A 26,889-nucleotide genomic window follows, 5' to 3' on the forward strand; every position below is an offset into this window, starting at 1 on the left:
AATGCTTCACCTGTACAGAAAGCTTAATTTGAGTAGTTTTAAGTCTTTGTTAGTATTTTAGTTTTCCATGAGGATTTTGAAGCTTTAATGGAATCTATGGGTAGCTTACCTTGAGGTAAAATACGTTAAAAATGTTCTTTCAGGCCAACACACTAAAGATTTCCTTTACCCACCATGCTAGAACACAGCTTTCCCTCACCATTATAGCCTGTCTTTTTGTTTATGTCTGAAGAAAAGCTTTAAATGAAAAAGGTAAAAAAACTGTATTGTAATACGACTTTTTTTTAATCAAATATTGAGTGGGAAGTATCTTAATGCTGAAGGGGAATATATTAAATTAAGCTGGATGCATCTTTGAATCATCATGTGGATAATCAGTATTCTTTTCAAAGTCATTACTTACCCATTGTTTTGACTGAGAATTCACCTGTCTTCCACTTGTGCTTAAGAGTCAGTTTTTGTGGGACTGTTACTCTACAGTTTTTTCTTTTGAGTTGTGTTGCTAGCCTACTCTTCTGTCAAGGGCTGAAGTAAAAATATGGTGGAAAATATACAAAGCAGGTTTGTCCACTGGGTTCATGCTATGTTCTAAGTAGCAGAAGGTTAAGAAATTTTCTTTTTAGAATTCATTTTAAAGATTTATTTTACAAAAAATAGTCTATGTTTTTTCCTCTTTGTTTTGAAGCTCTGACCTCTGGGCTCTGGGATGCATAATATATCAACTTGTAGCTGGATTGCCTCCATTTAGAGCTGGGTAAGAGATTTGAGCTAACTATTTACACATGGATCATAAATATATTGCCTCTGATTGGATTTTTACCTTATTGTCAGTTCTGAAGTATTTTCATTCTGTAGAGCTGGTATTACTGTCATGCCTGCTTTTATTTGTCCTTTTTGATGTCATGAAATTGCTTAGACAGCTATAACTAGAGTTCCTGAGAGAGAGATTCCTTAAGCTGTCCTAGAATTTCACACGTAATTTGTGCCATGATGGTAACTATATAACTGTCTGAGAAGAGGTTTATAAGGCATATCCTCAGCACTCTCTGTTGAGTCATTTGAGCTTTTGTTTTTATTGCTCAAGTATCTGGTCCTTACAGACTCATAGTACCCCTTCATCGAAGGTTTATGGGAATGTAACTTCTAGATTTTTTTTGTTTAATATTTGCCTGCTTTATTCAGGTTAAGGTGAAAGAACCATGGAGAGCTAGTAACAAGAGTTAATGTTTTTCTCTTCTGCAGAAATGAATATCTTATATTCCAGAAGATAATAAAGTTGGAATATGACTTCCCAGAAAAATTTTTTCCCAAGGCAAAAGACCTTGTGGAAAAGCTATTGGTAAATATTTGTGCTTTTCTTATTGAATGTAGTATGCTTGTCTTGGCTTTTGGTTTGTGGGTTTTTTTTTAATAACTGACCAAGTTACCTAAATGCCTAACTTCTTGAACCAAAAGGTATCACTGAAATTGATTTGTCATTAAATGCTTTGATGACATTGGAGAGCATTCAGCTTATGTAGTTCTCTTTTCTGAACATTTTTAGGCACTCTTGCAAATCTTATAATATGAACATCTGTGAGCATTATTGACTGTGTAGGGTACTGTCTTGAAAATCAACATCTGCTATTAAACAGCACTTCATTTTTAAAAATCTGAATTCTAACAAGAATTGTCAGAAGGACAAGGAATGTCTTTCTATGAAATGGAAGCAAACAATTTTAGATACTGTGCATTACAAACAGAAATTGAGATTCAAATACTTAGGCGTATGTAGTTCTTAGATTAATTGGTTTTGAGTTGTATGAGGGATCATTTAGTTGAAAACCAGCATCCTGTACATCACAGACAGATATATTCATTACAATATAAATCCAGTTGCCTTGCATTTTAGCATACACTTAGCATGTCTCAGTAGTATCAGTCTAAGAATTACTCTGCCCGTGAAGGTTTGACAAGTAGGAAGAAAAGTAATTCTGTTCCATCAGTGAGATTATAGTCATGACACTCAAGTGAATATGCAGAGAACATTTTAGCTGTTATAAGCTTTTTTAAGTTCAATAATCTATCATATTAGCAGGGGATGGGGAGGAAACACTAACCTTTGTGGATGATGATAAATACAACTTGAAAGGCCTATCAGTGCGTTCCTGGGTCCAAGACCAGTTCTGTCACCAAGCTAGCATCTCCTGAATGGTGAAGTCTAGGCTGTGTTAACCTGGTTGTATCCTGAGAACTGTGTCATTTTAAGGTGCTTGAGAGGCTGATGTTTAACACCAACTGTAGTTTCCACAGCTTCTTGCATCACTAGAATGCAATGGTGGACTAAACTTAAATGAGGTGTGTCAGGCCTTCTCTGTATGTTTGTTTCAGTCTTTATGAAGAAGCAAAGCCAAAAAATTGTGTCGACCTAAATTAGTGCTCCTGTCCCTAGATCTGTGAGCTGATCAAATACAAAATGTTGTTGACAAGACATACTGACAAATAACATCTTTTATTATAAACAACCTTTTTATATTATAGATATGTGTGCTTAGGGCAGGGGGACAGACTGATTTTACGTTTTCACATGGTGCTTTGCAAATGGGAATAATGCTTGCCTTTTGTCATTATTTTATGCAGCTTAACTTAATTTTAATTTGCTTAGGTTCTAGATGCTACCAACCGATTAGGTTGTGAAGAAATGGGAGGATATGGGCCTCTTAAGGCTCACCCCTTCTTCGAATCCATTGTGTGGGAGAACCTACATCTTCAGACACCCCCTAAACTTACAGCGTATTTACCTGCTATGTCAGAGGATGATGAAGATTGTTACGGAAATGTATGTTTGTGTACTGCTGTATTCAGCTCTGATGCTGCCTGAGACTTCCATTATAACATAAATATTGAATATTAATATAAATACTGATTTAAATGTTTTTACTGAAACTACATATTAGTTATCTTTTAATGATTAAGAATATAATAAATATTGCTGGTTAAGTTTTTACTTAAATCAGCAGTTGTTTTCTGATAAAGTGAGTATTTTGAAAAAACAAGACTGGCTTGCTTTTGATCAATCATACTTTTTTGCATAAATGCCTGCTGATCTATAGGGAATAGGCTCGGGTTTGTCCCAAAAGCAAAATAAACTAAAGCATGCTTAAATTAAAAGCCACAGTTTAGTGCAAAATAAGCCTTTTAATAAAAGATATTTAATTACTTCATTTTGTTTCCTCCTTTAGTATGACAATCTCCTGAGTCAGTTCGGTTGCATGCAAGTTTCTAGTTCTGCCTCTTCCCATTCACTGTCTGCTGCAGAGACAAGTACACCACAGACATCAGGAGGAAATATTGAACAATATATTCATGATCTTGACAACAATTCCTTTGAGCTGGATTTACAGTTTTCTGAAGACGAGAAGAGGTTACTTCTAGCAAAACAAGCTGGTGGAAATCCTTGGTAGGATCTTTGACTGTAGCTAAATAATTGCACAGCAATAAAGAATCCTGGAAAAAAAAGTGATTTTGATTCAAATTAATATTTGTCAATCTTACTATTTTCAAGTAAACAATTAGTAACTAGATTTTTCTTGGTTTCTATCTTTAAAGCAATAGCAGCAAAACCCTAATATTGTATCTAAAATTTACAAGGTCTAGAAGATGATGCAGAGTGTGTTTATAAGATAGGCAGAATGACGCTATCGAGTGCTGTGGAGTCTTCGCTCTACAATCCTAGAACTAGAAAAGGTTCCTCCTTTCTTACGGATGCCATAAGTTGTTGGAATTTTTTGCATGATCGTATTCTAACAAAATACCTCCAGACTATGTAACAGCATTTCTTTTCACTCTTTAGAGAAGTCTCTTACGTGTGAATTTTTGTCATTGTTGATGTTCCTTGGGGATGGAGGGGGCGTGCTAAGGGTTTTTTTTTTTTTTCTTGTTGGTTGGTTTGTTTGGGGTTTATTTTTATCTTGTGTATTTTTTGTTCCTGTTTAGTTTGGTTCTGTTATTTTTTTGTTTTAGTTTGGGTTCTTCTGTTTGGCTTTGGTTTTGTTTGGTTGGTTTTTTTACCCTCTGTCAAATTTTAGAAAAAACTCACTGGTCTGGGCTAAGGAAAAAGTCCAAAACTTATATACTAAAGTTGTTCAGGACTCTCGTGGAAAAAGACATGCTAGGGAGTGACATGAAAAACTGTTTGATCATTATAGCTGTTTCTGTGAAAGAATTACTTCTGGAGTAATAGTTTTTTTTTTTTTTTCTAAGGCATCAGTTTGTAGAAAATAACTTAATCCTAAAAATGGGTCCAGTGGACAAAAGAAAGGTAAGGGCTTTTCTTAATATCCTGTAACAAGATCGAGCTGTCAAATTTTTGTACAACTGCAGCATAGATAAGGAGCCCGTTTTAAAGCTTCCTTGTTCAAACAATTTGTCACCTATAAACAAGCTATTTTTAAAAATTCACTGTTTTCTTGTGAGTAGATTGGATTTTTTCTTGATTTAGTGATGTGCTCTTGATTTAGTGATGTGCTCTTGATTTCTTGGAAAAGCCTAAGTAAATCGCTGTTGATGCTTTCATTTTGAGATTGTAGCAAATGAGTATTTGCTTGTCCTCCTCCTCCCAGTCTGATATAATCTAATAAACACTCTTTCTTGATGCATGTGTGAATGTGGCGTGAACCAAAAACACCCAAAAAAATTACCAATATTGTTCTCAACTTTGCTTTTGTTCCTGGATCTTTGTCTCTTTATCCTGAAAGAGGCAGAGGTAGTATTAGAACAACTTTAAGTGTTAATTTCAGTAATTTACAGATAAGCAAGGATAGTCGGCATCAGCTTTAGCAGAAAGAAGGTTCTCCTTCGTCTAAGTGACTACCTGCTTCTTTGTAGTTCTTGCTACAAAATCAAGACTATTGGTTTCTTTGAGAAATAGATTCTGCTTCACTCTGTGCTGCTAGGTGTTTAAGGTTTTGCTAGCTTGAAGATACTTTCCTCAAATAGTACTTGTGTTTCGCCACGTAGTAGAATAATGCACTGCAACACCCTAAAAAAGGAGAGAGGTCAAATAGGTAAAGTAAAAATAAAGATATCCCCCCCACAAATATACCATCCTAGCACTGTGCTGGTTTTATCCTGCCTCTATTGTTCAGTTCAGAGATATGTAAATTTACATTTTTAATTCCCTCATGGTTTGTTTGGTTTTGGTTTGGGGGGGTGTTTGTTTGTTGCTGGGTTTTTGTTTGTTTTGTGTTTTTTTGCATTGCTGCTTCTACTTTTCTTGTTAGGGATTGTTTGCACGTCGGCGCCAATTGCTGCTTACAGAAGGGCCTCACCTGTATTATGTGGATCCTGTCAACAAAGTTCTAAAAGGAGAAATTCCATGGTCTTTAGAGTTGCGTCCAGAAGCCAAGAATTTTAAGACATTTTTTGTTCACACGGTAAGTTTATTTTCTGAATTTTCTTTGTAAGTTTGCTTGGGCAATTTCTGTAAGTTATCAAAAAGATTTTTCTGGAGAAAGTATAATTGCTTAGATAGAAAATTTCATAGTCCTAATTTAAAACAAAACTAATCAAAAACCTGAACAAAGTTAGCCAACAAAAGAAAGCACAAAATCCACACCCACAAACAAAATTGAAAAATAATAAAAATCACACAAAATGTCACTCTGACATACACATTTATCACAAAAATGCAACTGTATTTTTATTATTAGTGTTTAAATAAACTGTAAGTGGATTTTGGGCTTTGAAGGACATTCTTAATGACTTAACATTTAGTCCGCCTTATATGTAGTGAATCAGGAGAGGTGTATAATATATTGTCAATTGACTGCTTAAAAATATTCAGGTGCCAGATGTATGGTTAATCAGTAATATATAATGTTATTTAGCTGTAATTGAATTTAACTTTCAGAAAGTCAATGAGCTTATTCTCAATAGTTATTTTATTGGTAGGTGCAGAATTACTACTGCTTTTTGTAATAATCATTAAAATGTTGTTTACTTATAGCCAAACAGGACATATTACCTGATGGACCCAAGTGGGAATGCTCATAAATGGTGCAAAAAAATACATGAAGTTTGGCGGCACAGATACCACCAGAATGCTGCAAAATAGTAAAGTTCATCCAAAATTTCCCAGTTTTCCTACTTGCTGCTAGAACTCCGTGTGCAGCCGATCAGAGGAATCTTTTCAGCCCACCTATTACCATCTAAGGGGAAGCATACGTCTGAAATGTTCTTGGGGTTTTTTTAATGATTTTTGGCTTTTGTTTTTGGTTTTTTGGTTTTGGTTTTCTTCTTTTGTTTGTTTGGGGTTTTTTTGGGGTGCTTTTTGTGGGGGGTTCATTTGTGTGGTTTTTTGGGGTTTGTTTTGTTTTTTGGGGGGGTTGGGGTTTTTTGTTTTGGTTTTTTTTTTTGTTTGTTTTTTTTAAGAAGAAAAAAAGGAAGAAAAGCAAAAACCTAATGGAATTCAGGGTTGCTTTGCTCGCTCTTTGTGCTTCTGTTGAGGCTTCCATATGCATATCATTGCTGTGAAGATCTTGCTTTTGTGCACTTCAGTTCTGTTTCTGCTGCAGACTAGTGGATAGACCTTGCATTACCAGCTTCAATTAAGATGAATTAAAACCAATCCACACGCACACATGCTGAATCATGTACCAGCCTTGCATTTTATGGGGCTGGAGTTTTCTGTGACTCTCAGATTATCATTAAACTGTGTTTCATCAGGGACCTTTTATATGCCTCTCCTAAGTACCACCTCTTGGTTTTCTCTTCCTTTTCTCACAGTCCCCCAGCTTATTGGTATATGGCATTTATAGCCAGGTTGGTTGCACCCTTACGTAATTTCTAACATAGATCTGGTTGCAGGGTTTGTGTGGTACTATAGTAATTATGTGAATGAATCAGATGCATTTGTCTGGCAGACAGGCTCCAATGATAAAGCTTTTGTGAGAGTAAAATGCTGAACATAGCACTGAAATTTCTAGAATTGGAATGTTGGCTTCTGAAGCATTTTAAATATGAAGTTTAAATTTTAATAAGTCATGTGTGTTTAATCAAGGGACAATAAACTTACCAGCATGCTTTTAACTAATGCTAACTAAAAGAGAAACTAGTTAGTATCGGGGAGAAAAGGCTACTATTGAAATAGTAGATAGTTTTTCACCATTTCAGCAGATGAGAGCTAGAAGCTTTCTTTCCAGGTTGTGCATGTGTTGTGCATTTTAGTGGGGCCAACCTATTGTCTTGGGTAGAGAAGGAGGTGTACAATTGTGCAATTTTTGTACAATTGATTACTTGACTTTTTTTTTTTTTTTGTCTCATTGTGTAATGAGATGTCAATTCTATTTCTGGTCCTTGGCCAAATATTCAGGAGCTCTGGAAAAACTGTAAGGAGTTGAAATACAGATAATAAAGTAATCTGGTCAGAAAATCAAAGCCAAATATTGATACAAAAGGGAAAATACATGGTACTTAAAGCATATCTATAAAATGAAAATATTTTTCATATCAATCTTCTTTATCCTTTTCCAATTATGGCTGGTTTTGTGGTCAAACATTTCTTGTCATGTTACAAAGACACATCTTCCTGTGTGCTAGAAAAAAAACTTCCCCAGTGGTATTTTCTACAAGTTTGTGTTCCTAAACCTTGCAGAGGAGAATGACCTAGGTCTGGACAAAGGCATTCCTTCCTTGTTTTAAAAGCAGTATAAACATCGCACTTACTTATTCACTCATTGCATATACCATTACTTTGCATTTTGAGTTGTCATACTATGATATTTGACAAAAAGCACATTTATGATGTGCTTTTCCTTCCACCAAAGAAAGGTTTCTCTACAATGTTGAAAAAACTCATAGGCTACTGTTCTCTAGAAGCAGTATTTTAAGAACAATAGCTTATCAGATTTCTCAGAAAATATGTGAATGTAGAATATTTTCTTTTACAGGGTGAAGGAGATTTATTATTGATCTCTTAAAAACTGTGTTATGTGGTTGAACTTGATGGCAGTTCAGCTTTTCCAGTCTTTAAAAGAGACAGTGCAGTTGCCTTTTCTTTTGGAGCAACTGCATTCCTGTAGTCTTCTGTACCCACCACATATGGAAAACTGAGAGAAGCAAATCCCTGGCTTACTGTGTCTGGTGTTAAGGGGGAGAAGGGGTCCTGTAAATGGCTGAGGAAGACAGAAAAATGTTCCCTTTGCATCATGAGAAATTCCATCACATACAAAGTATACTCATCACTCAAATTTGAATAGCATAGTGTACCTTTGATCTGTGTCTGTAGTGAGTTATACATGCTGTTCTAACCAAGATAACATGTATTTTAAGTCTGTTGCAATGCTATCCATTTGTTCTCCAGCTGTCAAATTCCAGCCATGTATTGTGTCCGCTGGAGACAACCTTACTGCTTTTGGATTTAGTCTCTGGTATTAAGATCTAGACAGACATATTCCCAACTTAATACAGGAGAGTTTGGCAGTGATGGAGAGTCACAGTGCCACTGCTGTTCAGTGTGACAAAACTTGACATCACTTAAAAAGTCTGGCAAAATTACCTCCATTGGCTTGTTAACGAGGTAGAGATCTAGGTGTGCTTAAACATGTTTTCTGTAATATTTAGATTTTTAGTGATTTTACCATAGCAAATTAATTATGGTTTTTGACACCTTGGAAATCTGTCCATAGGCTTTCATCCTGCCCACCAAAAGCTTTCAGCCAGCCTTGTAAATCTTGGTAGCAGTAAGCTGTCAAGAAGGTATCTGGAATGCTAATGTCTGCATTCTAGAAGTCCTTTTTTCTTTTTTAATTGACAAAGCTGTTATTGGAAAACTGTAAGCATCTCTTACAGGCATCACTCCATTTAGAGCTTCAGTATTCCTAATCCAGTCTTACATAGTTACTGCTTTTTTGGGAAAGAGCTAGAACTTTCCTGGGAGAGATATTTCTATTTCTTGGACTATGTGTAGAATCTGTGGGTTTGAAAAGTGACAAGAGTATAGAGTGAGGCATCACAAAGCAATTGTGGATTCAAGTATGTTTTACCAGTTTGTCCACTTAAATGTGTGTTGAGAAGTGCTGCATACCATGAAGGGCTGGTACCCATTTTAAATTTTTATACTTGATGTGGGGTAGAATCAGGTCTTTGTCCTGAAGATCACTCCTGTGGCTCATGGGAGTTCATGGAATGAAATGTGCAAGGGAGGTTCTTCAGAGCTGCACATAGGCCAGGTGATTTTTCTGCTTTTAATCCAAGGTTTTCAAAGCAGAAAAAAATTTTAGGTACTTGAAGACTCTTCTTAAGATTTCTCCTTACTGCATGCCTTCTGAAAACCAAATCTGTTGATTCATTCCATCTCTTGAATTTCAACAATTGTCAATCATGTATGAAGAATCTGGTCAATAATGTTGTAATTTTGCTTTGCTTAGTATTTGAACTTCAGAAAGGTATTTATTCCATCTTTTTCTTTGGTGTGGAGCTCAAAAAAGGATGAAGTACTACTGCCCAGTCACAAGTTAAGGACTACTTCAATAAACTGAGAAATCAGTTTGTAACCATTTGCCTTAAAGTCCAGTTTTGTAAAAGTTTTGTATTAAGAAAGAGTTACTTCAGATGTGATGTTGAGGCATTGTTAGCAGACTGATATTGCCTATTACAGTTCCATTTGCTAGGCACTTAGTTGCTGAAATGATCAAATTATCAGTACTGTGCTCTACTTTTCTCCTTCTGATGTGATTTAATTGTGAGGTATCTGCTATATACAAGTCTGAAAAGAATTGTGGATTGAAACAAAGATGTGATTATTCTAATCAGCTTTCATAGTTCAAGATGCTTAATTCAATGTGTTTGATACAATTGTTTTTTGTGCTGGGAACTTTGAAGAATTATGGGAATTTCCCGCCTGTACATTTTCTTCTGAATGGTTTAGTAAAGTCAAGACAATTACTTCATTTGGCCTGTGGAAAAAACATTTGATTTCAACACCTTGCTGAGGAGAGAACTTGTGTAATAGTTGCCTAAGGATGTGGCCTCTGGATGGATTCTGATCATTCTTTCTACTAGTAAATTGCACAAATAGGTGCAGTATTTTTATCTGAAATTTTGCTGAATGCCTGTAATGCTTCATGGAAATATTTTATGAATCAAGTGGAAATCCTCCTGCAAAGCCTCATGATGCAGATTGTTTATCAGTTGATCAAGTGAGCTTACAGACAAGTAGCTCTGTAATCCAAAATGGCATGTTTTCATTTATGACTGATAATTTCAGAATGTTTCCTCTTTCATAGAAGAAATTACCCTTATGCAATAAACAGTTGGAGAGGTTCTTAAACACCCAATAGCCTCATTTTAGCATAAAGAGAATCTATTGAATTAGAAAGATTCAAGGTCATCAAGTCCAACTCTTGGCACTGCACAGGATTCCCCAGCAATCCCACCATGTGCCAGACACCTTGAACTCAGGCAGGCTTGATAGTGTGCTTCCTGGGGAGCCTGTTCCAGTATTCAGCCACCCTCTGAGTGAAAAACCTTTTCCTGACGCCTAATCTAAAGCTCCTGTGATCTTTTCCTGACACCAAACCCTAAAGCTCTCAGCTTCATGCCATTTCATCAAGTCTTGTCCCTGGTCAAGAGAGAGATCGCTCTGTCAGCTGGGCCATGAATGTAGATGATTGCCATTTGACAAAACTTCCTATGGCCATGTACTAACAGACTTGATGTGGTGAATGTTCGAAATGGTAGCAGAACTGAAAACTATATCTGATAAAAGAGAAAAATTAGGATTGAGGAACCACGATCAGTTTTGATATTGTATGCTGTTTTCAGGTTGGTGGCAGTCAGCTACACATGTAATATTCTCTATGTGGTTTGTAGCTGTAACTGTGATGTACAGAAAGAAAAGAAAAAACCCACCCCAAAGAAACAAAACCCCTGACCCCCACTCAGCAAACCACGAAACAATCTCCCCTCTTCCAGGACTTGTGAAAACAGAAGCAAATAATGCAATTATATGATACACACTTTTGTATTTTTATTCTTCTAAGGTTATTTGCTGGCTCTTGTTGGCCTCTAGTTCAGTCTGTGTTATTTAAATTCTAATATATGAATTATTTGGATTGAATTCATGTTCGGGGCCATGGTGTTGTATGTATTGATGTACAGCCTTGAATGTGAATAATTATTGTAAACTATATTTTACACCTTTTTTCTGGCTTTATTATATAAATTTTCTATTGGTCGATGATTTAATCATATCTCATAATTTAATGACTGTTTATTCTCCTCTCGACAGATCTCTGTGCTGTAGATGTGTAGTTAGTGACTGGATGACGGATTTCACTTATGCTTGGTAGTCTGTAATAAAGGCATGTAGGGTTCTGCGCGGCCTCCGCCTCTTCCTTCCGCCGTGGGGCGAGGGGCATGGGGTAAGCCGGGCCGCGGCCGTGTGGCAGCCGTGACCGCTGCTCGGGGCCCCACGCCGGCGCCGCCGGGGCGGTGGGCGAGAAGGGGCAGGCGCTGCTCCAGCGGGCGCTTCCGGTGGGCGGCGCGCCGGGGGCCGGGCGGCGGGGCGGCCCCTTCCGGCGGCGGCGAGGATGGCGGCGGAGAACCACTGTGAGTTCCCGGTGCCCCCGGCCGGCGGCCTCGGCGCGGGCGGGCCCTGCCGTCGGTGTAGCTCGGCGCCGCTGCCCGGCGCGGGGCCCGGCAAGTGGGTCAGGCTGAACGTGGGGGGCACCTGCTTTCTGACCACTCGACAGACGCTCTGCCGGGACCCTAAGTCCTTCCTCTTCCGCCTCTGCCAGGCCGACCCCGACCTGGACTCGGACAAGGTGAGCGCGCGCCCCGCCGCGCCCGCTCCCCGCTTCGGGCTCGCTGCCCCGCCGCCGGGCCCGCTCCCCGCCGGCCGCGCCGGGGCTGCGCTGCGGCTGAGCCCGGTCCCGCTGTGCCACCTGCCTGGGCGGCCGCGGCGTGAAGGGAGCGCGGGGCCCGGCGCCGCGGTGAGGGGAGGCAGGAACGACTCTGCTGCCGTGGAGGGAGTCTTCCTTGAAGAGTTTTGCTTAATGAGTGATGTCGTGCGAAGTAGTTGGGTTCGTGAATAACAAAACTGCTCATAAATACAGCAGACAGCGTAGTGTCGTTTGTACATTTGTGTAATATTTTTATGTTGTCTGATGGGGTTTAGTTTTAGCGTTTTAATGAAATATCTGCATGCACTGACATTGTGTTATTTCTGCACTGTCATTATTCTCTTGTTCAATTACAAGAACCAGAGCAAAGGACTTTTGATAACAATCTCTCACTTAGACGTAACATTGTCTTTTAAGCAATTTTTAGAGAAAAAATGTTGCATATTCTGCATAGATTGCAAGTAGTGGGTGAATATTTTGGTATTCACTCTGATTCAATTTTAGTAGGGGAAGAAAGTTATTGAGATTTTATTTGTGATATGGTATGTAGTAATGGATATAAAGTGTATAGTCCTGGCTCTGAAAGAAATTTTGAAGCATCATGGACAAAAAGCCATTTTCCAGTACAGTTTGGGAAAAGAAAGGAACAGCTTATAACTCTGTAACCAACAGGTTGAAAATAAGGAGTTGCTTATTATATGTAATTTTTTTTTCCAGTGAGGTTAGTAGATTTCATCAGTTTTTCAGGTATAACTTTCAGAAAGGATATTTGAACACTTAACATAGGGTACAGAATGTAATGTTCCTGAGTTAGAAGAAAAAAAAAATTGAAGTGTGGTGGTATGGGAATGTTTTTAGTTGTCTTTGGTTTTGGTTGAGGTTTTTATGGAGAGCTTAAATTAACCTATAAAACTAAATTTAAAAATCTAGGTGGCTTGCTGATAGGTAAACTGTCTTTGTGGGAGAGTAGGAAAGCATTCCTCTAAGGTTTCCTAATTAAAAGATAAAGCAATGCCATATGCTCTGGCAAATGGGAGGGCCAACTGTTTCCTGCACTGTTGTCCAGCATTGCCAGCTGGGCAAGGGAGGGGATTGTCCCATTCTGCTCTGTTTTGGGGGCACCACAATATCAGAGGGATCTAAGGCTCTTAGCATCTGAAGGAGGAACACAAAGTTTCTGAAGGGAAAGACATATAAAAAAATAGCTGAGGTCACTTGGCTTTTTCAGCTGAAAAGAGGAGGCTGAGGGAAGGCTCATTGGTGTCTGCATGTTCTTCTTGAGGAGCAGTTTCAGTCTCTGTTCTGGATCTGCCAGGATCCAAGGGAACAGCATGGAGCTGTGTCAGGAAGGTTTATGTTGGATATCAGGAAAAGGTTCTTTCCAAAGAAGTTGGTTGAGTACTGGAATAGGCTTCTCAGGGAATGGTCATGGCCCCAAGCCATGAGCTTGACAAAGCTCAGGCACATGGTGGGAGTGTTGGGGCTGTGCTGTGCAGGGCCAGGAGTTAGACTTGATCCTTGTGGATCCCTTGCAACTCAGGATATTCTGTGATTCTGTGATTTACTTGCTTGCTTGTAAAGAACAGAGAGGCTTCAAAAAAGGTAGCATGTTGGCCTTTAAACTGCCTTCAGGTACTAATGTTGAGTAGGACAGAGCAGCCTGTCTCTTGGCTGTCAGGTATGTTTCCATTTGTAATGGGAGAAAGATTAATCTTTGGCACACCCTGTGACCAAACTAGTATTGAATGGATTAGAATAATGAAATTGACTCTCTGAATTCAGTATGTTTCACAATATTACTCACAGCTTTAAAACTGTTTGAGAAGCATTTCAGATTTCAGAAAAAAAATGAGCAGTAGTGGTCATATTTACTTTTCAGAACAGGATTTGTTTTCCATGGTATTTAAATCTAAATGGTTTAGAGATGAATACATTAAAATAGACAAGCAGAGCCTTGATCACCTTGTCATCATTGTTTAATTTAATGCTTTTACTGCATTACTGCTAATAATTTACATGTATTTCCTTGTTTCAGCATCTTCCTTTTTTAGCTGTATACCAGTTTTTTCTTTGCAAACTGTTCTAGCATTCTTTTAACTTTCCCGTAAGAAGGAGATTGTCATACTTTTGTATAAGGTTTTGGCAGTAGTATTCATGCTTAATTTTTAATGCCTTTTTAAAGTTGGCATAGAATCTGTCAAAGAAGGAAGCATGCAAGCACTGAGTGGTTTAGAAAAATCAAAGTCTTCGTGGTAGCACAACCTTGACTGTCAGCATTAAGAAATATCTAAATTGTAGTCATTATTCTAAGACGTAACAGATATATTTAATTTGTCCATGAGATTTATGAGTTGTCAGGTGGGTTGTGTTACTTACGTAGTTTTGATAAGTACTATTAGTCTGCAAACACTCAAAGTTTTTAGGCCACACAGTTTGTGAAAATTCACTAGTTCAATATTTAAAAAGCACAGATTATAAGGATGACAATTATATATAAATTCAAATTTAGTACCAAAACCGACTGTATTTCCTGCATATTGCTGCCTTTATCAGAACTCATAATATGTAAATTATGTAAAATTTTTAAATTATGTAAAATCAGAATATTCATGTTAGAGCATACAGCCTTGAGCCAAGAGCTTGATGGTATGACTTGAGTGTATCCAGATCCAGTATTGATCCCAATGAAAATAATTAATTGGAAATAAATTTATGACATTTCAGCTAGTGTTTTAATGCAATTCTTGGGGAGATTGTTAAAAGGGATTAGGGAGATGTGTGTATGTATTTGGTGCACCTTTTGAGTCCTACTGGAATCCTGTACTGGATTCTAGCATCCGCAATTCAAGGTTCACAGCAGGGCAGTGACTAGTCACAAGGTGAAATATGATTTGGTAAAAAGTTTTAAAGAAAAAACTTTTTTATGGCAAGAAGTTTAAGGGGTGATTTCTCAGTCCAGAGGTATGTATATGGGGACAAGAAATCTAATAGTGAAGCCTGTTCAGTCTAGCAAAGGTGTTGTGAAATCCAGATAGCAAAGTATCAAACTATAAAGTACATAATATTAGCAGTGATAGTAATTATTTATTGGAATGGTTAGGTTTCACTGCTACTTTCTAAAGATTATATTTCACTGTAAATAAATTGAGTTCTTTGTGTGTTTTAAACTAAGATCAGGGTAGGCATTCATTATGATTCCTTTGAGCCTCAGTCTCTATAAAGATCGAAGTGAAAACATTTGCAAGTGGAATACATGATAATTTAGTTGCTTTGGTCAGTATTTTTCAAAGGAATGTTAATTGTGAGCTACACTGACTTTTCATTGGTATGCTGAACCAGGTGATTGAAAATTTAAGGGCAAGTTACTAGGTTTCCTCTAAAATTCCATGTTGTTTTAACTTGAACTGAACAGTAGTGTGGGAGAGTGGTAATGAACAGATGTAATCTTCACTGTATGTAGACAATGCTGTCTTCTAAATGGTGTCCTCGTAAATATGCATGAAAAAGGCCTAGAGTTTACAGACAATGAAGAAAAAACCTCTTCAGAGAAGAATGTAATGCAAAAGTAGAACTGGGTAAAGATACAAACAGTCCTGTGATTAACTAGCAGCTTAAGGTTGGATGAACAAAGACAACATGCATTTGTTTTGAATTTTCTTATGAAGAATGTCAATTTGCAGGAAATGCCTCTAAGTGTGGGGTAGTATGACTATACTGAATAGAGAGGAAACTTGAATTTCTGCTGTTGTTCTGGTAAACAGTAACACCTGTTTCTATAAAATACATATGAAAGAGAGAACTTTGAAACCTTATTAGAATATAGGTTTGTCTGACATTTGTGGTATTCACCTGAAGTTTAGGAAATGGCTTTAGAATACCTGCACTAGTTGTGTCAGTGAAGATGCAAACTTTCTCAAAGCTTGTAGAAAAAACAATTTACCATTTAGCAGAGAATAGGGCATAGCTGGGACATCTATGCAAGTCTATTAACTGGAACATCTATTAAAGTCTTTAATACTTAAGCTAGCAAGTCTAAAGCTAGTTATGTACATGCAAACTAGCTACCTCTTTAAATTGTCCAGTTCACATTGGATCACATTTGCAATTTATTATTTTATTTTAAATAAAACAGTTTATATTAAAAAGGGTCAAAAGCAAATTACATGTGATAATACAGTGTGTTTTCATGTACATGTGGATGAAAACAGCCCTGATAATATTCTGAAAGACTTACAACCTATATTTTTAGAGTTCGTAGAGCAAATGACTATGCTTCTGTGTCAGCTTGCATTGGATTTATGTTTACATAAATATCCTTACAGAGCTAGTGTAATCGGCCTTTCTTAGTGATTTCAGCATGAAGTGCTTAGCATACACTGAAGGATATTCAGGCAGCTCACTCAAAAGGAGGAGTGATAAGGCATTTCCTATAGGAAGATGCTGAAGGAGTACATTTTTTGGGTCACTCACCTGTGCTTTGTTTGCATATGGTTACAGTAACCTTTATGTGAGACAAATTGTTTTGTCTCTCGGCTTTTGAATCCTTGGTGCTAGTGTATAGCATATCTGAGCTGTCAGGTCAATGTTCAAGACACACATCCTCCTCTTAATGTAAATTAATACATATTTTCTATGTCTGTAATCTGGGTAAGCAACTTTTGCATGGAATTTAGGTGCTTAAGTGAATCCTGTTGACAGAATTTGGGTTGAACACTGTTAGAATTTGGCCAGAATTCTTTAATTGTTGATATTTTCTAATTTTTTTTTTAAATCTATTGCACCAAAAATTATAGGACTTTGTGTGCCTTCTTTTTTATTATTTTTCAAGGGACCTTGTTTGAAAGGCTTCAGAGAGTAAACTATGACACTACTGAGATTTTTTTTTCATGTATGACCTCTTATAAGGTGGAATTTAAAAGAGAAGGCCTGACATAGCTTATATCCTTTGTGGTTTTGTTGGAAGTTTGTTTAGTATATAGAACTCAACTCAGAAAATACAATTTCAAATGTAGACCTTTAAAAAACAATGTTCAGGCCTTTTGTGCAAGGAGTGAAGTCATTATTACTTAAGATTGCGTTTAGAGCTTTTAATTGCTTTCCTTCTGTCACCCACCTCTCTATCTCTGAAGTAGTGTTGAGCTGACAACCAGTATTGCTTCAAAAGGTGATGTGAGATAACACTTCAGTGTGAAAAATTACAATCATCTTAATGAAGAAGATTATTTCTAGAGATTGTTTTTTTCCTAACTGGGAAGAATTCCAGTTTTGTAAGCCCTGTGTTTCTTAATGTAGTTCAGATGATGACAAGTTTATTTTCTATAGAAATTCTTTTCTTTTTGTCTGTTTTGGATTTTCCTTTCCAACCTCACTGGTTTATTTTCCTTTACTAAATAATACTTTTCAGCTTATAATTCATACAGTTGTCAGCTATTCTAATTTCTTGGGTTGTATCTGTAGATTGCACATTCTTGAAGTGTTTTAGTTATGTAAATATATTTATAGATTAAATATTAAAACTATACCATTTCATCTATCTACTGGTTTTGATGCATAGTTTTGTGAGACCATGAGCTTAGATCAGAAGAAATTATGATTAGACTTCATCAAGCATTGTCTGGTCTGAATGTAGGTTAACTGACAGCATGTTTTAATATGTTAGCATTTTCTTGAACAGGTAATTTTATACAAAATTATACATTCCTTCACTTTTTCTGAAATTACACTGTGTCTAGGTGTGTAAAGCATTTAACTGTAATTATAGAAAGGGTTTATGGCTTTTGTAGTTCAGGCTGTGGTGTTTCTAAATTCTACTGGTCCTGGTTGGACAAGTGCAGTTATTCAGAAACTAAATCTGTGTACCTGAAAATTCATCCTCGATGTTTTTTTCCAATGAATCATTTTAGGAACTCTACATATTGTTAAGTAGAGAGAGTTTTTAGATATCACAGTTCAGTAATCAAACCTTTCCATATAAGCATTAATGTTCAAATGCAGAGGATTGAGTTGGTAGAGTTTCTTTCATATGGAAGAGCAATTATTGCTAGTACCTATGGTTTTGAGGGGAGTATTATCCACATTATGGTAATGATGATTTTTTGAGTATCTCCTGTAAACTACTAGAATCTTAAAAATAAGTAAAAAAGTATTTCGGGTGCTGCCACATCTCTTTAGTATATATGTTTAGGATATCCATTGCACCAAAACCTTATGTACTAATGGATTAATACAGTCAGTACTCCATTTGATAGTCGAAAGGAGCAGTGGATCAGTTAGAAATCTTTCTATGAATCTTCCTTAGATCTCCAGCTAGCACAAAGTATGTCAGTACTGTCTTGATTGCAGGGGTTCACGCATAGATTCTAAATACCATAGGAATTACCAATTTTGCTTCTTTGTCTCTTTGTCAAGAATATCAGCTCTGCAGGTGAAGTTCTTGAATTGTTTCACAATTCACAAAACTCTGTAGTCTGTTTGGTAAATTGAGCATTAGTTTTCACCTATTCATCTATTACTTCACTTGTCCGCATGAGATAGGTAGGAATTGCATCTTCAGTATACTTTTTTTTTTAGAAGATGCATATACAACCCTTGTACATGTGAGTATTTGTACATCTGACCAAAGACAAAAGCAAATGTTTTTAGAGCAAAGTGTTGAGGTTAAAAAAAATTAGATTTGTTTGCCTTTAATTAAAAAAAAAAAAAAAGAAGACAAAGATGTAAAAGGAAAAACTGATATTTGAATCTTGCTAGAATGTAGCTGTTCTGACTCTTCAAGCTCCCAAACAAGACTTCCTGGTTTTAAGTGCTACTTTTAATCTTAATTTTTGGTGTTCTCAGTTGCCAGTTAGATCTTTCATGCTGACGATATTGTTAATCATTGATAAGGAGTTAGGGGGATTGATCAGATAAGAGAAGTTGTGTATTGGATTATTTGATTGATCAGTCTGATACCATGACAGTTATATTGTTTAATTCCTTTTATTGTCTTTAATAAATTCAGCTTTCAGGGATGTGGCTATATCTGAATACCTGCTCGCTGCAAGACGAATATTAGCTTGTAGTTCTCACTTGGATGTTCAAACCATTGTGAGGTTTCTTGTTTGTTTAGTTTGGGCTTTGGTGTTCTCTTGCTTTCTTTTCGGTTGTTTGTTTGGTTTGTGTTTTTTTGTTTTTCTAATCTAGGATGAAACAGGTGCCTATTTAATAGACAGAGACCCAACCTACTTTGGGCCAGTGCTGAACTATCTCAGACACGGAAAGCTGGTTATTAACAAGGACCTAGCTGAGGAAGGTAAGACATCTCTAAATATCTTGTTTGCTTGCCACTTACTTATTATTTTCACTTCTTTTGAATCACCAAAACTAACTTAGAACAAGATGGCAAACCTTAACCAGTGTAGCATTTCTATCTGTTTCAAGCAAAAGTGATAGGTATCATACATTTATAGTATATGGGGTTATTTGAGCATTTTGTGTAGAATTCCCGATTTCACAGCCCCCATTCTCAGTTGCAACATAAGTATTCAAACAAGAGGGGAGATGACTTTTATTGTGTAATCTTGTATCTTTCCTGTGTGACTGTGAAATATTTGCTCTTAGTTCTCTTTAAGCAAAAGAATGCTGCCTAGAAAGCAAGCTTTAGAAGATGTAAAGCAAGCTAAAGTGAAGTTCTAGCATGTTCAGATGTGTGGAATATGCTTTTAAAGACTGAATTCTGTCCCCAGCTTCTCCCTCCTTGTTCCCAGTTAGTATCAATTTTATCCTAATGGAGGATGACTGTTTTAAAACATGTAGTAATAAAACTGTATTGATATCATATTGAAGAAGTTTATCAAAGAGAAATACAATTTAACAATACTAGAGGGAAATAGTATGAAATATAATTTCCATATGCATTGTTAAGCATACTCTGTGTGGAGAGCAGATAGGCCTTGAACATGTGAGTAGAAGCAGCATATATCTTTAGGCTTTTGTTTCAGAAGCTAAGATCTCAAATGACAGGAAGAAAAAATTATGCTTGCTAGCAGCTGCAGAGATTTTTCAGAAGGATTATTTAAATTTCTCTTTTGCATTCCAGCCTGAGGCAGGGCCTGAGGTTTGGTAGTCTTAGCAGTCTACTATGGAATGGTATCTGTGCACGTTTTTTTGTTTCTTGTCTCATTTTGTATGTGAAATGGCATCAGTTTTCTTTGAGATATTTTTAGGAAAATTTTCTAGAACAAGCAAACATTGAATTACATGTTCCTGAAAGAAACCAGAATTGTTAGGTTGGTGAACTGCCTTATCATAGGTAGAAATAAATAATTTTCTGTAGCTGTTGAGAAGATAATCTTATGAACTGGTTGATGATTTTGGCCTGGAGTCTTTAGTTACACTGTCTTCCCAAAAACTGTTTTCATACTAGGTGTACTGGAGGAGGCTGAATTCTACAATATCACATCTCTAATAAAACTGGTAAAGGACAAAATAAGAGAAAGAGACAGCAGAATCTCTCAGGTGAGGCTGTTTTCTCATGTGCTTTTGATTATTTGTTCCATGACAAGTAGTGAGTGGGTTCCATTTGGTTTTTTTTATGTAACTCCTGATTTCCCCAGTAAGATACTGAATGGCTGCCTCCATCACTGGATGATGTAGAACCACTAGTATACAGAGATTAATATTTTTAATTTCTGGCTCCTGCCAGTCTGCTTACAAAGTTCACATATCTCTTTCACAAACTGAAAACCTTGTAAGTAATTGTTCTAAAATGTTCAGTAATAGTAGAATTTATCCTAATATAATTTCTGGAAATTGTTATGTTAAAGAGCATCTTTTGTAGAACATAGCTTTCTCATTGACTTTTAAATGTTCTGAATATGATGAGGTTGCCTAACTATGGTATAACTGCTATTTATACAGTATGTTTATGTAGCATATGTACAGATGCTGTTTAGCTTCTGTCATATGCTTTGTAGCAAAGTTGCTTTCTTTATTTGTAATGCTCTGTGATTGAGAAGGTTGCCTCTTCTCATAGCAGCTCATGTTCTCCATGAAAGTGAATATGGTAAAGTTGGTTCGTTAACTCTGCTAGTCAGGTAACTGGTAACTTCCCTGGTCTTCATGGAGATATTACAAATTTATATTGTTATTGACCAGTTTCTCTTGAAGCTAGATTTTTGGATTGCAGGGTTGCTCTGATAGCATTTAATTACAGGTCTCAGCTAAAATGGCCCTACTTATTTGTTGCTCTAGATGGGTTCAAGGTGGTGTTGCTTACCATTTCAAGAGAGTAAGGGCAACTTCAGACAAGTCACAAACATAGTGAATTTCATGCCATATTGAGCATCTTATATTTCTTCTTGAAGGTGCCAGTCAAACATGTATACAGAGTGCTGCAGTGTCAGGAAGAGGAACTCACTCAAATGGTTTCCACAATGTCCGATGGCTGGAAATTTGAACAGGTAAAAAATCCGTATGGGATATAGTTAACACTGCCTTCTAAGAAATGAGTATGAAGTACCTTTTGTGAAAGAGGAATATAAGTTAAATTCCATGCATCTTTTTTTATTCCATCATTTTCAGAATTTGTATAAACATATACAGTGAAATTAAAATGTGAAACTTGTGTTTATCATAAAACAAAAAAAAATGTAGCTTTCCAGGAGGCAAATTTTGCTGCCTTTCTATAAAAACATCTGCAACATGTCTGAAATGTAGTTCTTCAGTACCTACACATTAGCAGTTGAAGGGTGAATCAACCAGAATTAACTAATACAAGTTTATATGAATGATAGGTTAGATATGAAGAGCTCTGGGTAAAAGAGATGAGCTTGGGATACAAATATTTGCCAGGCCCAGAGAGTGGTTCTTCAGATAAGAAAAACTGATACACAAAGGAGGGTGGACTTTACCTGTGTAGATGTGAAGCTTGATAGCTGTGAGCTGTGTGAAAGTTCTTGTTCTTTGCAGCGCGTAAAAATAGCTTTGTGTGTACATTCAAGAACACACTGTAAAATCGCAAGATCTGTCTGTTATCTTTGATAATTTCTGTAAGTAAGAAATTAACTGTACAGCTGCTTTATCCTTCACATTCCTAATCCAGCAGAGTATTTAAAACTGCATTGGAGCAATGAATCTGTTAACTCTGACAAGTGTTCATCTGCTAGCACCTTTTTCAGTGTCTGATGCTTACAATAAGAGAAATTGAAATAAACACAAGCCCATTCTCCTGTGTAATCTCACTCTAATAACACAACAAAGCAACATTTAAAAAATTTTTATGACACAAAGGTAAATGAGAACATTTTGTTTATATTTGATGAAATATATAAAGTGCTTGTAATGTGGAGGCAGCCATGGGCAAATAGACTAAACAGGCACAGAGCAAGCTTTTTACACTTCAGTACTCAGCTTCAAGTATTACCAGGTATGTTTGCCGTGCCACAAGCTGAATGTTGTTTAAGTCTCCAAAAAAACCCCTGTTTTTTGGCCAGTCCATGGAAAAATGTTTTTCAACTTCCTTCTTTTTCAGGAGAAACTAGCTTTCATTACAAATAGAGCTCCTTTACTTCTTAGCAGATTAAATGACACCATACCTTTTACCTATCCTAAACCCTTTGGGGATATTGTATTTGGGAGTAAATAACTGCTTTGACAGTGCAACTGCTGAAAGACTTATTACAATCTCTTTTAGAACTGGAAGAATCCAGTGGTTTTCTTGGACATTGCATCTTGTTTCATCCAGCTGTCTCCCTACTTCCTCCCTCTCCCATGTTGAATATTTTTAGACACATAGTTTGAATTCGATAAACACAACAGCTGTATGATCTCATAATACTTCGCATCTCATTACCTCACACTAGCCCATTCCCTCCTTTGTACTCACTTGAAGCAAGATTAAATATTGTGCATAAACAGTTTTATTGTTAATACCTTCAAATCCTGTAGCATTTCTGTAATTTTTTTCTAAGCCCATGCTGCTCAGCAGCATGCTTTCTTTCAGAAGCAGTCTTTGGGGCGGTACCCACCATGCTCTGTATGTGAAAAAAGATGGACTCATCAGCTTTTTCAGGGTGATATTTTTACAGATTAAGAGTCCTTGTGCTCTGAGCCACATATATAGCATGCTCAAGTGGTTGGTTTTGAAAAAAATTGGTTTTTACGCTTAGCATTTCAAAATTTTATCATTAAATATGATTGTATATGGTTACTAAATAGGAGTGGAAGGTGCCGAACTGTTGGTGCACTAATGCAGATGTATTGATGCCCTTTTCCAAAGAACACATTTGAAAGCTCTGCTAGAACAGTACAATTATGTATTAGTCCCAGTCCAAAATCTATTACTAAAAATTATGCCGCCCCGCTTTTGTGGGTTATTTTATAGAGAATTTTTAGCTTCAATTGTTGCCTCTTCAGGCAATCAGAAAGAACAGTATTTTGGCGATAGAACAGAATAAAAAACTGTGGGCAATAAAAAGTGGCTAAATAGAAATGCTTTAGACAGCAGTAGTGTTGATCATGTAAATTTTAATGATTAATGTAACCTGAGTTTGGCACCATCATGCAATTTTAAGTATGTTCAGTGTATGAGGAGGATGGTCTTTAACTGCTGTCTTCAAAATTATTCACACACAAGGGCAGGTTATATATAAAGTTACTATTCATAGGCCTTCTCATCTGTTGTAATCTACAGTTTACTCAGATTAGGCAATTGTTGTCTAACTCTTCACATATAAATTAAAGTCCTAATTTCTCTAAAGTGCACTGACAAGCTATGCTTTAATTTAAATGGGCTAGGAATTGCCATGTGTTATTAAGGTAAAATATGTTTTGTAATAAGAGATTGAGAAGTTTAGCTGAGGTTGAATTTTAAATTATTAGATGTTTGGCCAGTGTTCGTGGTAGTGATTTTTGTGGGAACAAGACAATTTTTTACATTCCAGTTATTTTTTTTGGATCTTCTGTAAATTACTCCTTCTAAAACTCGTCTAGACTGTTCAATGTTTTTCCTCTTGTTGACTTCTTACGTTTCCTTAGCTATATTTTATCAGTCGTTGGAACAAGATGAAGCTCTTTAATACCCGGGCTTTATATATTGCTGTCCCAGATTGAGAGTCTTTCCAAACCAAGACAATTGCTTTACATAACACCTTCCAGTCTTATATCCTTGCTGCCTTCTCCACTTGTCAATGTATGGCAGAAAAATAATGGTTACTTTTACGACGCACCAAACTTTGTTTTTTAGAGTAGTTGGCTACAACACAGTTATATGGGGAGTTTTCTGTCTTATCAGTAATTCTTAACTTCCATTTAAATTAAAAAGGGCTTTGCAACTGCCTCAGTAAATTTTACATTGAAATGAAAGTTTTAGCTTGATAGCAACCTGTTCTAGTGGCGAGTAAGTGTTACCTGAACGTTTGAGCTCATCTGTTACTTGTACGGATAACGGTATGTACTTCAGCTTTACAAAAGTTTCTTTCTGTGTTTTGCTTTGATTGGTTATTTCAGCTTGTCAGTATAGGTTCCCAGTACAGCTGTGGCCGGGCTCAGCAGTCAGAGTTTCTGCTGATAGTGTCACGGGAAGTGAAAGGGGAAGAGAGATGCTTCCAGAAATGCTGCAGTGAGGTGTGTCACACCATTCTTTTTGCCCTCACACTGATATGCTTGGCCTCCTTGCGTTTCTGCTGCTTTCAGATCATTCCACTTTTTTTCTGGATGTACAGCACATAGTAGCTTGTGTGTATTTGTGACTGGCTTTTATTTATATTCACAGTATTTCATTACACATTATGAATGTCCACATTGTAAAAATAATAGAAAAACAACCAAAAAAAATCCCTTGGTTATTTAGTTCAAAGTTTTTCTTAGGGAGAGTTCTTACCTCCACAGTAACTTATTTTCCTTACATTTTCCTCCAAAATTAACAGCCTTTGATCCATACTTGTTAACTAAGAGGTACAATTCAAACATAAGGCGCCCTGAAAATACACCTTTGAGTTCGATGGGCCCAGAAGGGGAAACTAGGTAAACTAGGGAAATTATTCTTTCATCCACCAAAGTTAAGTTCTGAGTTTGAACCTTTTCTTTCTGGTAACTCTGGTAACTCAGAACTTAACTCTTTTTTAGGTGGACAAGATATGTTCAAATTTGAATAATGAGTAACAGGAGTTTTTTATAAGTAAAATATGGAGCAGTGAGGGGAGAACAAAATAGACAGTTTTAAATCTTGTGTCAAGTTGAAAAAAACATGCTGGGTGTTACCCTGGCTTTCTTGTTTTGTTGTTTTGGGGTTTTTTTCCATCTTGGGAAATTTTCTTGAAATACAAAAGTAGAATCCTAGCTTCATTCATTCTCTATATTTTTCATCCTTCCTTTTCCCCTTGTTCTGCTATTTTGATTGCTATGTTACTTCCAAATATTTGTGAGTTTGGGATGGATTTTTTTTTCTCTCAGTAACATTGGAGGCAATATCTGTTTCTTTAAGTATCTATGCTACATTTTGAAGTGTTGTATGTGAATTGATTTGGGAACCTGGTGCTCTGGAATTCTTTTCATCAACAAAATACCTGGAGTACTTGTTCTTTTTCTTGCATCATATGTGGTTATTTGGTCTGAAAGATGAGTATACTATTATGAAGATAACATGATGGTGAAATGGCTTAATAAAAACGAACCTTTGCTTGTGACTTTATATGGACACATAATCATGCAATTCTAGATTAGAAACTTGGACTGTTACCCAGCCTTATAGCAGAATATGCTTTCAATGTAACAAGCATTGTCTGTTTCTTGCAGTTGTATAGGTAGCATTTGGAATGTGAAACATTTGGAATGTGGGGTTTTCATACTTCTGACAACAAGAGACAGAATTGTAAGCGATGTGTAGGGTACAGGCAGAATGATGTTACTCATGCGTTCATGCCCTGGATAGCTCAAAGTAAAAGACAGCATTGTAAAATGGAAAGTGGGGAAGGCAGTGAAGAAATTAATGCAGGTATAAAATAAAATAAAATAAAAATTATAATTAAAAAAATTAAGCTTTGAAGTCTGACTTTTGCATTAAGAGACCTAAAATAAATATTCTTTCAGGCCTGGTGTCAGTCGTCAGAGCTGAGTTTTAAGAGCTGATATGTGTGTGTCTTCATAATCTTGTGCACATCTTTTGGGAAGGCAGAACAAACTCATTATATGTTTAAAAGACATAGAGTCCATTCTTAGATTCATACAACTTGATTCTGTAAAAAAAATTGAGTGGAAGATTCTCTTTAATTCTATTAGCTGATCGTATAATTAAAAAATTTGAAAGGACCATTTTTTTCAAGCTTTCTAGTGTACAAGGAATTCACATCTGAAATAGAAGCAGTAATATTCAAAGTACAACAGTATTTAAATTAGAATTTGAGAGTAATTGTTACAGAATTTACTTGGCTTTGAGAATCAGACCATCACAAAATAGAGAAGGAAATTACTAGCGGCTAATATGAGTAACTCTAGTGGTAAGCAGAAGAAGAAGAAGAAGAAAGAGGAAGAAAGAGGAAGAAGAAGACTGGGCTGCTTGCTGTTTGTGCAAGCTGGTGTGTTCTGAGATAGCAATACTATTGTTGATTTGTCTGGTAAATATATTGTATAAATTTTGAATCAATATTATTAAACCAATGCAGCAAATCTGTATAGGCATGTTACTGAAATGTGTTTGGTTTAGAAATCTGTCTCAGTTCAGTTAGGCATGAGATTAGTTCACTTTAAAAATAAGGTTCCTTATTATGAGACAGGAAATTCCTTCTTGTGATTTCTGTTCAGGAAAATTGTGATCTCTGTTGGCACATCAAGCAATAATTATATTTATTCTAATTTAATAAAAAAAAGTAATGCTGCTTTCCATTCCTGCCTTCTTTTAGCTGGAGTTGACAGCCTGCTAGTACCATCAACCCTTATTCCATGCAAGCAGTAATGGATCCTTATCTAATGAATTTTCTGTGATAAGTAGCTTTGGTATTTTCCTGTGCTCAGTTCTGACACTGTTGGGGCT

At 36.5% G+C, this 26,889-nt stretch overlaps 2 protein-coding genes across 5 annotated transcripts in view; both read left to right on the forward strand.

The window, feature by feature from the left end:
- Positions 1-11,361, forward strand: part of PDPK1 (3-phosphoinositide dependent protein kinase 1) — a 31,751-nt gene extending 20,390 nt beyond the window's left edge. For all 3 annotated transcript variants that reach the window (XM_077786924.1, XM_021543828.3, XM_021543829.3), the window contains exons 8-14: positions 686-754; positions 1,243-1,339; positions 2,645-2,818; positions 3,222-3,439; positions 4,243-4,300; positions 5,262-5,414; positions 5,987-11,361. In XM_077786924.1, coding sequence (XP_077643050.1) covers positions 686-754; positions 1,243-1,339; positions 2,645-2,818; positions 3,222-3,439; positions 4,243-4,300; positions 5,262-5,414; positions 5,987-6,094 — 877 coding nt within the window. In that variant the 3' untranslated portion in view covers positions 6,095-11,361. The remainder of the gene's footprint in view (positions 1-685; positions 755-1,242; positions 1,340-2,644; positions 2,819-3,221; positions 3,440-4,242; positions 4,301-5,261; positions 5,415-5,986) is intronic.
- A 209-nt stretch (positions 11,362-11,570) lies between these two features.
- KCTD5 (potassium channel tetramerization domain containing 5) overlaps positions 11,571-26,889 on the forward strand; it is a 31,863-nt gene continuing 16,544 nt past the window's right edge. The window contains exons 1-5 of one of the 2 annotated variants that reach the window (XM_021543827.3): positions 11,571-11,804; positions 19,065-19,173; positions 20,287-20,378; positions 21,227-21,322; positions 24,369-24,485. In XM_021543827.3, the coding sequence (XP_021399502.1) occupies positions 11,571-11,804; positions 19,065-19,173; positions 20,287-20,378; positions 21,227-21,322; positions 24,369-24,485 (648 nt within the window). The remainder of the gene's footprint in view (positions 11,805-19,064; positions 19,174-20,286; positions 20,379-21,226; positions 21,323-24,368; positions 24,486-26,889) is intronic. The other variant, XM_077786925.1, reaches the window with a different exon arrangement.

The sequence above is a fragment of the Lonchura striata genome, chromosome 16 (genome assembly GCF_046129695.1).
Source record: "Lonchura striata isolate bLonStr1 chromosome 16, bLonStr1.mat, whole genome shotgun sequence".
Taxonomy (NCBI): Eukaryota; Metazoa; Chordata; class Aves; order Passeriformes; family Estrildidae; genus Lonchura; species Lonchura striata.